Genomic DNA, 13,526 nt, shown 5'->3' on the forward strand with positions numbered 1-13,526 from the left:
AACATGAATCCAGACTGGTTTGACCCTCAAAATGGTCCACCGAAGTCAAACACATGTGGGTAAAGTCCTATTTTTGATAGTGTTTTTTGTCTATTTCAGATATAGGGCAATTCCAGCGTTATGGATGTTACATTCAGAGAGAACATTGGAAACTTAACTTAACATTGACAAGGCATCGATTTGAATTGGAAGTATAATTTACACATTTTAGTTACACTTATTGAGATAAAGATGAGCCTGCAGTAAGAAATGTTTTGACCTTTTGGATTTTGAGATGGGTGACAAAATACACAGCGTTATGGATGTTACGGAAATTGACAAGCTTTTCGGACTCACTGAACACATGATGAAAACTCTGAATATCTTTTTCAAAGAATAACATGTTTACTATCACTTTGTAGGGAAGGGTTTGAGGTACCCAAAAAGCACATTCAGGAAAACCTGGCATTTCCTCTCAAGGAATGAATCACAAAAAAGTGCCGTTATGGATGTTACATTTTTGCGTTATGGATGTGATACATGCCACCGGATATGACATCATTCTCGCGTTACACCAAGGAAGATAGATTCATTGGAATCCAACCGGTGAAACTAGCCGACCAGCACATGAAAGAGCCGTCAAGTCTATTAGATCATCGAAATGTCCGTAGCTTTTGTACCGAAGAGACTACGGGGAAATGCTCAAATCAATCAGGAAACGGTACAAAGGGTGGGTACGTTAACCAGTTGCGTTATCTAGCTTCAGCTAACACGAACAGTAACACTTGACAGTAGCGTTAACGTTACCTTTGCATTCGTTCATTTTAAAATGTTGCTTTGCTGAGCAACTAATTTGGTAACGGTAGCTAGCTATCATAAGCTACGGTTACTAAATTGAAACCAAAAAGTTAAACAAAAATAACGTTATACGAGTAACGTAATGTATTTGTGTCTAATTCTCAATTTAATTTACCTCAGCTACTGGACGAAAACGACCAACTGATACGATGCATAACTGAATACATGCAGAAGGGAAGACCAGTGGAGTGCATACAGTAAGTCAAACAACATCATTCAATGTTTGTGTTTGTGGTGGAGGAGGAGATGAAGTCTGCATGAGCTCATTTAACATTGTTCTTGATTTGACCATAGATATCAAGAGATCCTGCATCGCAACATTGTGTACCTGGGAACCATTGCTGACGCCAGCCCCGACGTAATCATTTCAACCTCAAATGTAGGTAACGGCTCAACAGGGAAGATTAGAACAGTTCCATCGTATTCCCTTCAATTTACTTAACTCATTGTGATTGTATTTGTAGGCCACTTGTGAAGAGACACCATCACCGACGACAACGCTAAATGGACCTAGAGGGACATGATTCACGCATTCTCGTTCTCTCTCTCTCTCTCTCTCTCTCTCTCTCTCTCTCTCTCTCTCTCTCCTTCTCCCTCTCTATGGGTTCAGGTGTGTTTTATTTATTGCAATACCTGGGCGGGTTTAACCGTGACAATCCAATTTATCTTGGTCAGATCTGCCATGCATTGAGAATGTTTAAACTTGCTGTCACATTTTGAGTTTGTTGATAAACATTAAAGCATTTTTATACCTTTGTAAATTTCTCTCTTCAAGTCACACTTTGTTTTTGACATGTGTAGATTACAGTCCATTAGTGGCATTTCTCAGCTTTTCCTTAGCAAGAGATTCTGCTTGCTAATATAGATATGTACCCCGGGGCCCTAACAGAATTTCATATGAATATCCAGTGAATAATTAAATAACTAGGATGAGGATCCTGTTGTCCCTATTTCAACATTTGTTTGACACTTGAGACAAGGTAGTGTTTCGTGTCAGCCTGCTTACCTTCCTCTCAAAATAATAGTTTAGGCTTCCTGACAGACTTTATGAGAGAGTCCTTTACGTACACTCAGAATTTTCACAAATGCTGTTTGGTTAGTAATAAATCTTTTGGATGTGCCTAATGTTCAAATCACTGGCTTGCTTTCTTGGGGGCAGCGGTGGCCTAAAGGTTAGAGAAGCGGGTTTGTGACCGGAAGGTCGCCAGTTCAATCCCCCGGACCGGCAGGAAACATTTGGGCTGGGGAAGCGAATGAATGACTCTCCCATACCCTTAACACCAACCGCTGAAGTGCCCTTGAGCAAGGCACTAAACCCCCAACTGCTCCAGTGGAGTTGCTCAGTGGCCAACAATGTCAGACTGTGGTTGTACTGGGCAGCTCCCAGGTGTGAATGGAACTGTGTGAATGTGAAGCAGGGCGTAGCTGAAAAAAGAGCATCCATGCTCAGCGAACCTACCTTGGGTAAATAAAGGTAAAAAATAAACACAGGTAAGTTGACACCCCGGCCTGAGGGTATAGTTGCAGAGGGACACAAACAGCACACAACTGGGAACAGCCCAGGACGAGCACAGTTTTCTGCTGTAGTAGTTGTGGGTTCAGGGCTTTGCTCAAGGGCACTTAAGCAGTAGGTGTTGAGGAAAGAGAGTGTCAGATTTAGTGCTGGACTGGGGATAGAACCGGCAACCTTCAGATCTAACATCCATTCCTCTAGAGTCTAGGCCTTTAGGCTGCCGTGTTGTTGATGTTGTCATCCTGCAAACTGCTAACAGAAAACACTTGTAAATGACCATGGAATACCACTCTACGCTTGATATATTAATGTAAGGTTACCTTGCCCTCTAAGATAACTTTGTCTTAGACTATGCTGAATATACTCCACACCAGTATGTAACCATGTGAACACTGAACTGTGAAAGGACTTTTTATTATTATTATTATTATTTTTAAGATTGGGTCTGGGGATCATAGAGTTGTGCTTGTCAACTATTAAAGTAATGTATATTGATACTGCCAGCAGAGGCTTCAACCAATGTCATGACTTCTTCATTTAGAGTCTACTTCATTGTCAAAATTTTAGACAATGAAGTTGATTTGCAGACTACATTTTATGTAAAAAATAAATACATATTTTACAAGGAACTGGTCTTTATTCAGAATTGTTGCTGGTTTACAGATTGAAGAAAAAGCTGTTAATTTACATTCAGTTTGAAATTGTGATGCAGGAGTGCATATGTTAGACAATATAGGCTATATATATATCGCTGTATACTAACAATTATACTGTGAATTTCTCCCAACCTCTTGACAGCCTGAAGTGTGGCAAGCAATGGCAAATCATCCCTTATACCCACTAAAATCCAACCCACATCAGATCAAAAATAATTAAACAATGTGCAATACCAAGAGGGGCTCTTTTGCTTGGAGGCTGCTGTTTGACGGCATTACAGGTTGTACCTTTAGGCCCAATCCTTAATAAAGTAAACAAATAGCCTCATCACAAAAAAAGGAATGGTAACATGTAGGCCTATTCATTCTATAGTTGATTGAATGAGCTAGTATTGCCTTATGTGTATTAAAGAATTCCATTTGAAATTGGGCAAAATCTCTTTTTCAAGCAGAAAGTTTGTCCGCACAATATCTTGCAAACTATAGGGAGAAAGGAACAAGGATGAGCGTGTGGGAATATGTTTCACATCAGGTAACGGGAAGTATTTTGGTGGAATTAATTTAATTAATTAAACTGCATTCTCCATTGACTTTAATGTAGTCCTTCCATGGAGAGTTGATGGTTCAGCTTTTTCACGCCAGAGGCAGTGGCGTAGGGGATAGCCTCCACTCTCCCAGACCGACTGTGGGGGGTAAGTGCGCAGCGACCAGGAAGGGGATTGGGAATTGGCATAACGACTAACATTGGGATGGGAGAAAATCGGAGGAAAAAGGAGGGGGGAAAAAAAGGTGGAAGCCACATTCTAGTCGCTGATATGAGAAATAAAAAACAGGCAGTATCGTGATTGTTTTACCATCAAGTTCTTGCATTATAATCCGCACCTTTAGGCCTTTTGTAAAACAAAGGCCAGATCAGAGATGCCCATAGCTATCTGGGCCAACCATGCGTGAATAATCCAGCTTTAGCATGTTCTTCAAACTGGGATTAATTTAGTTTTACATTTCCTGGCATTGATGAGAAAAGACTGGGGTGGGGAGACTACCATAGGCTACTACTATGTAAAACTTTAAAAGTGGTTAACAGAGTTGATAGGTACTGCAAGGGTTGCTGGGACTTTGTTTAGAGTCTGTTGTCATGTGGCGTAAGACGTTTCTCACTCTGATAGCATACAGGCCTTTTATAATCGGCACAATTAAGAAAACTGTGCAGAGGTGCCTTCCTTATCCAGTTTGTCATCATTCTAAGATTAACTTTATCTTCTTAATGGATTAAAAGGGGATTACAGAAATTAGCATACACACAACCAGAGCAGAAGGCCGGTATGTGTGTAGCATAACACTGAATCTGACAGAGTGGTTCCATCTGAAGCCAGCAGGGAAATTACACTTTGGTCAACTGGGAGATGCTTAATTTCTTACATGAGAGAACTGGGCTTGAAGCCCCACAGGCAGATGGACACAGACTACAGACACTTGAGTTTTTATGTCCTCCTGCCCTTTCCCAGCCATTTCTGCTTCATGTAGACTTTAAATATCAAACATGTCTTCGATATTCCCTGACAGGCAAAGGCCCTGCATAGCAGAGGGTTTGATAGCCATGTTGGAGCCAAATTGGAAACATTCTGCAAAGTCTGTCCAGCTTTACTAGTCCTTGAATGCACAACTTGCTCACACAGATGTGAGAACATTGTACTGAGAAGAACACTGTGTAATAAGTCTAACCTCAGTGTCTGACGAGTTGAAATAAAGGTTTGAATTAACTGTGCCAGTATTAACCCCTTAAACCCGACCGGCCCGGTATCGTGCCAAGATTTATTTCACGTCATGAATAGATTAATACAGTCCAGTCCGTATTAATTAATGTTGCGTTTCCTTTTCAAATGTAGCCAAGAGTAAAGACCCTAACCCTATCAAAACAGCAGCACTTGGCAGCACTTGGCAAGCTGAAGCAAAAGGGAAAATTTTCCATTCTATGCTGTGTGATTGATTGATTGAATTGATTGAAAACTTTATTAACAGATTGCAGAATGGGTACAATACAGTACAGCTCAATACACACAATTGTTAAGGGGATGCAGACCAGAGAAAGACTTTCGTCTTGTTTCCACCAGGGTCCCCCATTTTCAATTCATCAGGACATATATGACATACATGACATACAGATAGTCAGTACTGCTACATCTATACATTTATGACATACCAGATTTGCAAATACAGTACTGTTTGTGATACAGAAGGAGTCAAGAAAAGGGAGTATATACATTTGACGTAGAAACTGTACATTGGAGGAGGTTGGGTGGGGGGGGGTTGGGTACACTGGGATATTGACAACCATACTGGGTAATTTACATTGGAGGTGGTTGGGGGGGGGGGGGGGGGGCACACTGTATAAACAAGCAAAACTGTACATTGAGGGGGGGGAGACTCTGTACAAACAAACAAAATTGTACATTGGACTATTGACAAAACCATACTAGGTAAATGACTGTACATTGGAGGGGGTTGGGTTAGGATATTTACAGGGGCCAGTGTTGAATTGCAGTCTCCCGTAGGTGTCTCTTGAGAGAGGTTTTGAAAGTGGGTAGTGATCCACATTCCTTTACAGCTTTGGGTAGGGCGTTCCACATTGATGTGGCATAATTGCGAAACGTGTTTAGTCCCTTATTTGAGCCGAATCTGGGTTTAACATGATTTGTGGAGCTCCCTCTGGTGTTGTGATCGTGGTATTCACTGACCTTTGGGAAGTATTTTGCCATGTACATGGGTACCTTGGTCGTGTAGTGTATCTTGTAGACCAGGCCCATTGCAAGTTGCTGTACTCTGTCATCTACTCTAAGCCATCCTAGGTTGTCAAAGTGGGCAGGGGTGAGGTGGGTTCTAGGAGTAAGGTCAAGCAGTAGTCTGACCAGTTTGTTTTGAGATGTTTGTAATTTTGTTTTTAGCGCCTTTGAGGTGCTTTGGTACCATGAGGTGCAAGCATAGTCGTAGTACCCCTGAATGAGTGCTCCTGCCAGAGTCTTCAGGGTATTCTTGTTTACCAAATACAAATTGTACAAATGAAGATTGTCCTTGTTCATTCTTCAATCCTATGTGTCTGTGTTGCTGTTTAGGAACCTGCTACCCTGAGGTCATTCTTGCGTCCAGGACGATTTAGGTCGACCTGTGACATCTATACAACTCATGACCCCATCGTTTGTACTCTGAAATAGCCGCCATATTTATTACCTATTACAGGCGCCTCTGTGTATTTATAAAAGTAACTATTATTTTGACACCGCAAAAATGTAACACCATATGTAAAAAAGAACACGCCAAATTTAAAAACAAAACATACAAAGCTGTAGTGTTACTGTTAGAGACATGACACTGGGTATTCATTCACAAAAATGGTCTAATGTCAAAATCCTCTTTAAGGCCTTTAGGAGCCAAAGTTCCCAGTGTATGTATCCAGAAGAGTTAATGTTTTAGGAGCATAGAGTTTGTGTCTAAAGTTGGTGTGCGGATCTCGCGGAATTCTGCAAGGTTTCTTAAATCAGACACTTATCATAGGTTGGTGAAATGAATTCACTGACATATTTAACCTGTCCTTAGAACAGGCTGTCATCCCCACCTGCCTGAAGAAGTCCACTATTATCCCTGTACCCAAAAAATCCAAGCCTGCTTGCCTCAACGACTACCGCCCTGTAGCTCTCACCTCCATAGCCATGAAGTGCTTCGAGAAGCTAGTAAAGGGCTACATCTGCTCCTCCCTCCCCATCAACATGGACCCCCTGCAATTTGCATACCGCCCCAACAGGTCCACGGAGGACGCCATATCCCATGTGCTACACACAGCAGCATCACACCTGGACAAGAGGCAGGGGAACTATGTGAGAATGCTATTCATCGACTACAGCTCGGCATTCAATACCATAGTCCCCTCCATACTCATAGCCAAGCTCAGGGACCTGGGCTTGGGCTATGACCTCTGCCAGTGGGTCTTGGACTTCCTGACTGGCAGACCCCAGGTGGTGAGAGCAGGCAACTGCACCTCCTCATCCATCACCCTCAACATAGGGGCCCCCCAGGGCTGTGTTCTGAGTCCCCTCCTCTACTCCCTGTACACACACGACTGTGTGGCTCAGCGGAGTAGCAATACAATCGTCAAATTTGCTGACGACACAGTGGTGGTGGGCCTGATCTCTGCCAACGACGAGAGGGCCTACCTGGAAGAGGTCAAGGTCCTGGCGGGATGGTGCCAGGAAAACAGCCTCTCCCTGAACGTCAGCAAAACAAAGGAGATGATTGTGGACTTCAGGAGGTCGGGGGTCAAGGACTACAGCCCCCTCAGCATCGACGGGGCACCGGTTGAGAGAGTCAACAGCTTTAAGTACCTCGGAGCCTACATATCCGAGGACTTGACATGGACCACACACATTAACAGTGTTGTGAAGAAGGCACGACAACGCCTCTACTTCCTCAGGCGCCTAAGGAAGTTCCAAGTCAGCCAGAAGATCCTTAAGAACTTCTACTCATGTACAATAGAGAGCATCTTGACCGGCAACATCACCTCCTGGTTTGGGAATAGCACTGCACAAGACCAAAGCAGACTACAAAGAGTGACACGTTCAGCCGAACGCACAATTGGAGGGGGGCTCCCCACCCTCCAGAACATTTACTACAAGCGTTGCAAGGGCAAGGCTAAGAGAATCATTAAAGACTCCAGTCACCCGAACAACTGCCTCTTTGAACTGCTGCGGTCAGGCAAGCGATACAGGAGTCTCAAGGCGAGCACAGAAAGACTCAGAAGAAGCTTCTATCCCCAGGCCATCAGGCTGCTAAACGAACAATGAATGAACACTACACAACAACAACCACCAAACGCACATAGCACACACATCCACACGCACACACTCACTTTAAACAAACACACTGTAGCACCCACTCCACACACTTATAGCACACACCCACTTTAAACAAACACACTGTAGCACCCACTCCCCACACTTTATATTTATGGATGAAGGATTGCACTACAACTCGTACACCTTACTGTAAATTGTACCTAAAATTGTACCTCATCCCATTTCTGCTTTGCACTAGATAGTACTGTACATTAGTACACTGCATAGTATTGTGTATTGTATATTATATGGTAACTCAGAACATTGTACATATGTCTATACCGAACACTGTGACCTCATTTTCTTCTTCTAAATTCATGCTATATTATGTTATTATGTTATTTGATACTATCTTGTCTAGCACAGTCTCTGGAGCGTAACAGTAAGAAGCATTTTGTATGAAAGTATTCTGTACTTCTGTATGACAACTATTAAAGAACTTGAACTTGAACTTGAACTTGAACTTGAATCAAGACTGTAGCCTACAAAGGCTCAGGGAAACAGTTCTTTCCAACCCCTTCAGACTGCTTCTGCTCTCACTCTCACACCTGCTCCGCTTCAGCACATCACCGGGCCATAATGACTTCATTTATTTATTTAGAATTAATCAGTAATTGGGTAATCAAGGTCCTCTGGAGAACCTGGCATACATTAGCATTATATTTAGAACACAGGAAAGAGGGATTAACTGAGATTGAGTGACACAAAAAAAAAATTATGTAAAAAGATATATATATATATATATATATATATATAGTATATTACCTGACCTGGTATAAAATGCTTGGTTCATTGTCTCTTACACAAGGTATCATGTAGGAGTAGGATGTATGTAGTCCCCATAGCAGCCATGCATGTCATTGTAGTGAGATGACCATTTAGTAATTACTGAATAAAACTTCAGTCGTTTTACATAACAAATTCAAATTTTGTACACATTTCATGTGGACAAGAAGTTTGTGAACCAGAAAATGGAACGATTGGCCTGTTATGTAAATAGGATTTTGAGAAATTCACTGTAAACACGAGATCTGCAAAATACACACTCACACATGCTCACCTGCTCACATGCTCACAGATACACGTATACACAGATAGACCGAGAATGGGTGTCCTTTTTATTTGATGAAGAAATAACTAAGAATGAACCCTCTTTCTCTCTCTCCTCCTCTCTGCTCCGCTAACCTCCTTCAATCTTCATCCATCATCACCCCCACAACTCTGACTCACCAAGTTACCCACGTGGCATTTGAGTTTTAATTTGTGTTAGTTAGGCTAATTGATTCCTGAGGATAGATAAGATGTGAGTGTTTCTCAACTCAATGCTGGTGCTTTCTGTCTCAGAGCCCGGTGGGTGCCCCCCTTTCTTTCTCTCTCTCTCTCTCTTGATTGATTGAAAAGTTTATTAACAGATTGCAGAATGGGTACAGCTCAATACATACAATTGTTAAGGGTTGCAGACCAGAGAAAGACTTTCGTCTTGTTTACATCGGGGTCCCCCATTTTCAATTCATCATAACATATATGACACACATGACATACAGATAGACAGTACTGCTACATCTATACATTTATGACATACCAGATTTGCAAATACAGTACTGTTTGTGATACAAAAAGTGTCCAGAAAAAGAGTGTATATACATTTGACGTAGAAACTGTACATTGGAGGAGGTTGGGTAGGTGGGGTGGGGTTGGGTGGGTGGGGGGGGGGGGGCTGTACATTGGAGGTGGGGGGGGGGGGGTTGGGTAGGGGGGGGGGACACTGTACATTGGAATACTGACAAAGCCATACTTGGTCATTTACTGTACAACTGGGTTAGGACATTTGTAGGGGCCAGTTTCGAAATGCAGTCTCCCGTAGGTGTTCTTTGAGAGTGTTTTTGAAAGTGGGTAGTGATTCACATTCCTTTACAGCTTTGGGTAGGGCGTTCCACATTGATGTGGCATAATTGCGAAACGTGTTTAATCCCTTGTTTGAGCCAAATCTGGGTTTAACATGATTTGTGGAGCCTCTCTGGTGTTGTGATCGTGGTATTCACTGACCTTTGGGAAGTATTTTGACATGGGTACCTTGGTCGTGTAGTGTATCTTGTAGACCAGGCCCATTGCAAGTTGCTGTACTCTGTCGTCTACTCTAAGCCATCCTAGGTTGTCAAAGTGGGCAGGGGTGAGGTGGGTTCTAGGAGTCAGGTCAAGCAGTAGTCTGACTAGTTTGTTTTGAGATGTTTGTAATTTGGTTTTTAGTGCCTTTGAGGTGCTTTGGTACCATGAAGCATAGTCGTAGTACCCTTGAATGAGTGCTCCTGCCAGAGTCTTCAGGGTATTCTTGTTTACCAGAGAGGAGATCCGGTACAAGAATCGAGTTCGTTGGTTGACTTTTTTTATTACATTGGATGCCATTTTGTCACAGGAAAGATTAGCCTCTAGGATGGAACCCAGGTATGTAATTTCATCTTTCCTTGTGACAATATTGTCACCCACTGTAACTGAGAAGCCGTCTGTCTTGCTGAGTTTGTTATTTGAACCGAAGAGAATGGACTCTGTTTTGCCCAGGTGTAATGATAGTTTATTGTCGGCGAGCCATATGCAGATTTTGCCTAGTTCCGTGCTGAGGGTTTTTTCAACCTGTAACTTGTTCTTGTCAGAGACCAGCAGGGCTGAGTCGTCCGCAAACAGGAACAAGTTGCAGTCACAAGCTGACGACATGTCATTTGCATAAATTAGGAACAGTAGCGGTCCTAGTATGCTTCCTTGTGGAACACCACAGCTCACTGTGGGGGGGGGGGGATAGGGTCTCTCTCTCTCTCTCTCTCTCTCTCTCTCTCTCTCTCTCTCTCTCTCTCTCTCTCTCTACTCTACTCTACTCTACTCTACTCTACTCTACTCTACTCTACTCTACTCTACTCTACTCAGAGAGGTTCTACTGGGTTACTGGGCTGTTTGTTTCCTCTTCCACGTCGACAACAGATAGCAGTCAGCCAGCGGCATGCCAATCACAATTAGTTTCTGAGTGTATTTGCATAATGTGCCCTTGGCCCTAATAAATAACTTTCTCGGATAGAAAAAAAAGAAAGCCAATTCTGCAGCGGCTATAGGATTAAATGCAAACGAATTAAACTAATGTCCGTAAACATAGAACATTTTCAGGGGAGCTGGTTTTGGGGAGTTTGTCCTTGAGAGAGTATAGAGTGAAAGCTACTGAGACACTAGGAGTAAAAAACATGGATTTCCACTGAGATAAAGACAGTGACTGTATGAAAGTGATATCAGGGGTAATGATGTACAGCGGCTGAGTGCATCACAGATAGTAAAGATCATTTTCCCACGGAAACACCCAAGAGGTTCTCAAAAGATGTGACAGCAGCTTCAAGGGCTCACTTCTAATCCAGACTACTCTTTTTTACTGTACCCTTTTGAATAGTCCACATTCTGAAATGATGTGGTTCAGTGTGCAACTTAGGAGTTTAGAGAAAAATAACACACACCACTGAATTGTCCTTAGTTAAGAGTTTGAAGCCCATAAAGTCAAAGGTTCCCAAAAACATGTCTCCCCTCTGTGTCTTTTCACACAGACACCTCTGCAGAAGGGCGTAGGAAGCATTTAAAAAGTTTTGAGATGTGGTTGGGACATGTCCCCCCTACCTCCCCCGCATATATAATGGTTCCCACTCCCATATCTGTACAGCTTTTTTACTGTGAAGCTGAGTTCAACAGCATGTCAGAAGACCTCACTCAGCAGAATGAAGTTGAGTGGATTGCACCTTCTGCCATAAAAAGCACCCCCGTATTGTCACAAATACTTATTTCGTATTTAGTTCAACACTTGAAATTGGCCGTTCTGACCACAATGTTGCAAAAATGGTCTAATCACAAACGACAACACTATAAAAACTGAGCCTTAAAACGATGGGTGGTGTCCCCTGAGTACAGCTCTGAGTACAGCTCTGTGTGCAGCTCTGAGTACAGCTCTGTGTACAGCTCTGAGTACAGCTCTGTGTGCAGCTCTGTGTACAGCTCTGAGTACAGCTCTGTGTGCAGCTCTGAGTACAGCTCTGAGTACAGCTCTGTGTACAGCTCTGAGTACAGCTCTGAGTACAGCTCTGAGTACAGCTCTGAGTACAGCTCTGTGTGCAGCTCTGAGTGCAGCTCTGAGTACAGCTCTGAGTACAGCTCTGTGTGCAGCTCTGAGTGCAGCTCTGAGTACAGCTCTGAGTACAGCTCTGTGTGCAGCTCTGAGTACAGCTCTGAGTACAGCTCTGAGTGCAGCTCTGAGTACAGCTCTGAGTACAGCTCTGTGTACAGCTCTGAGTACAGCTCTGAGTACAGCTCTGTGTGCAGCTCTGAGTACAGCTCTGAGTGCAGCTCTGAGTACAGCTCTGAGTACAGCTCTGAGTGCAGCTCTGAGTACAGCTCTGTGTGCAGCTCTGTTTTCAGCTCTGTTTTCAGCTCTGAGTACAGCTCTGTTTTCAGCTCTGAGTACAGCTCTGAGTGCAGCTCTGTTTTCAGCTCTGAGTACAGCTCTGTTTTCAGCTCTGAGTACAGCTCTGAGTGCAGCTCTGTTTTCAGCTCTGAGTACAGCTCTGTGTGCATCTCTGTGTGTGTAGCCGGTTCAACGCTGAACCTGCATACTACTTCGACCGTGCCTTGAGTGGGAGTCGAACCCCGGGCGTCCGCACCGGGGCCAGCATCGCAAACCGCTGCGCCAAGAAAGGAATTCCCTCCTAAGCGCTCAGTTTGGATGCCTCTGGGGAGTGAGTTTTACTTCTATGTGCCGTAGTCACACTATCGCGGCACATATCCGTTACATTCACCCCCCCTAAACTCACACCACCCAAGGCATCCGGGTCACGGCACCACTGTAGCCGGTTCAACGCTGAACCTGCCAATACTTCGACCATGCCTTGAGTGGGAGTCAAACCCCGGGTGCCCCGTCCGCACCGGGGCCAGCATCGCAAACCGCTGCGCCAAGAAAGGAATTCCCTCCTAAGCGCTCAGTTTGGATGCCTCTGGGGAGTGAGTTTTACTTCTATGTGCCGTAGTCACACTATCGCGGCACATATCCGTTACATGTGCATCTCCCCCCCCCCCCCCCCGCTTGTCTGACTACCCTGCTACTCGCCTACTCCCTGGTGAAAGATATCGGTGTTTTTCAATGTATGTGATGTATAGATTGGGGGGGAGATGACAGCATCTAACGGTGCCAGGTCAGAGAGGTAGCTGTGCCTGGTGACGGTGGAGGAAGCGGTTTAGAGGCAGGAGGCAGTCAGTGTTAGCAGCGAGCAGAATGTTTGCATTCCATCAGAACACAACAACTGATAAGAGCCGCCGCAGGCACAATGGTCAGAGAGAGAGGTTTGACATTAATGAAACGGCAGTTTGATGTGTGTTAAAGGTTAAAAACCGTTGCCATGACAGTGTGTCACATGACAACCAGAAGAGAGGCCGGGCCTGTCGTTGCTATGGCGAGAATATAGAAAGGTGAGTTTCTTCCGGGTGTAAGTCAGACTGAGAAACTAACCACACAGAAGAGAGGAACCAGACGGCTCCTTCCTCCCATCACAGAGAGGGGGGGGGGGGAAGGGCAGCACTAGAGAAGTGCCACGACGACATGTTTTTGTAATAACCACCAGGCCG

At 44.0% G+C, this 13,526-nt stretch overlaps 1 protein-coding gene across 2 annotated transcripts; it reads left to right on the top strand.

Moving 5' to 3' along the window:
* The first annotated feature begins 570 nt into the window (after positions 1 to 570).
* Positions 571 to 2,930, top strand: ss18l2 (ss18, like 2). Of its 2 annotated transcripts, XM_084337309.1 has the most exons (5): positions 571 to 709; positions 958 to 1,034; positions 1,132 to 1,216; positions 1,302 to 1,376; positions 1,407 to 2,930. In XM_084337309.1, exons 1-4 carry the CDS (start codon positions 641 to 643, stop codon positions 1,359 to 1,361), a joined length of 291 nt encoding a protein of 96 aa, XP_084193435.1. In that variant the 5' UTR covers positions 571 to 640; the 3' UTR covers positions 1,362 to 1,376; positions 1,407 to 2,930. The 2 variants fall into 2 exon arrangements, with proteins under 2 accessions (XP_084193435.1, XP_084193434.1); XM_084337308.1 differs by having other exon boundaries at positions 1,302 to 2,930.
* The last annotated feature ends 10,596 nt before the right edge of the window (positions 2,931 to 13,526 follow it).

The sequence above is a fragment of the Notolepis coatsorum genome (assembly GCF_963971535.1).
Source record: "Notolepis coatsorum genome assembly, chromosome: 20".
Classification (NCBI taxonomy): domain Eukaryota; kingdom Metazoa; phylum Chordata; class Actinopteri; order Aulopiformes; family Paralepididae; genus Notolepis; species Notolepis coatsorum.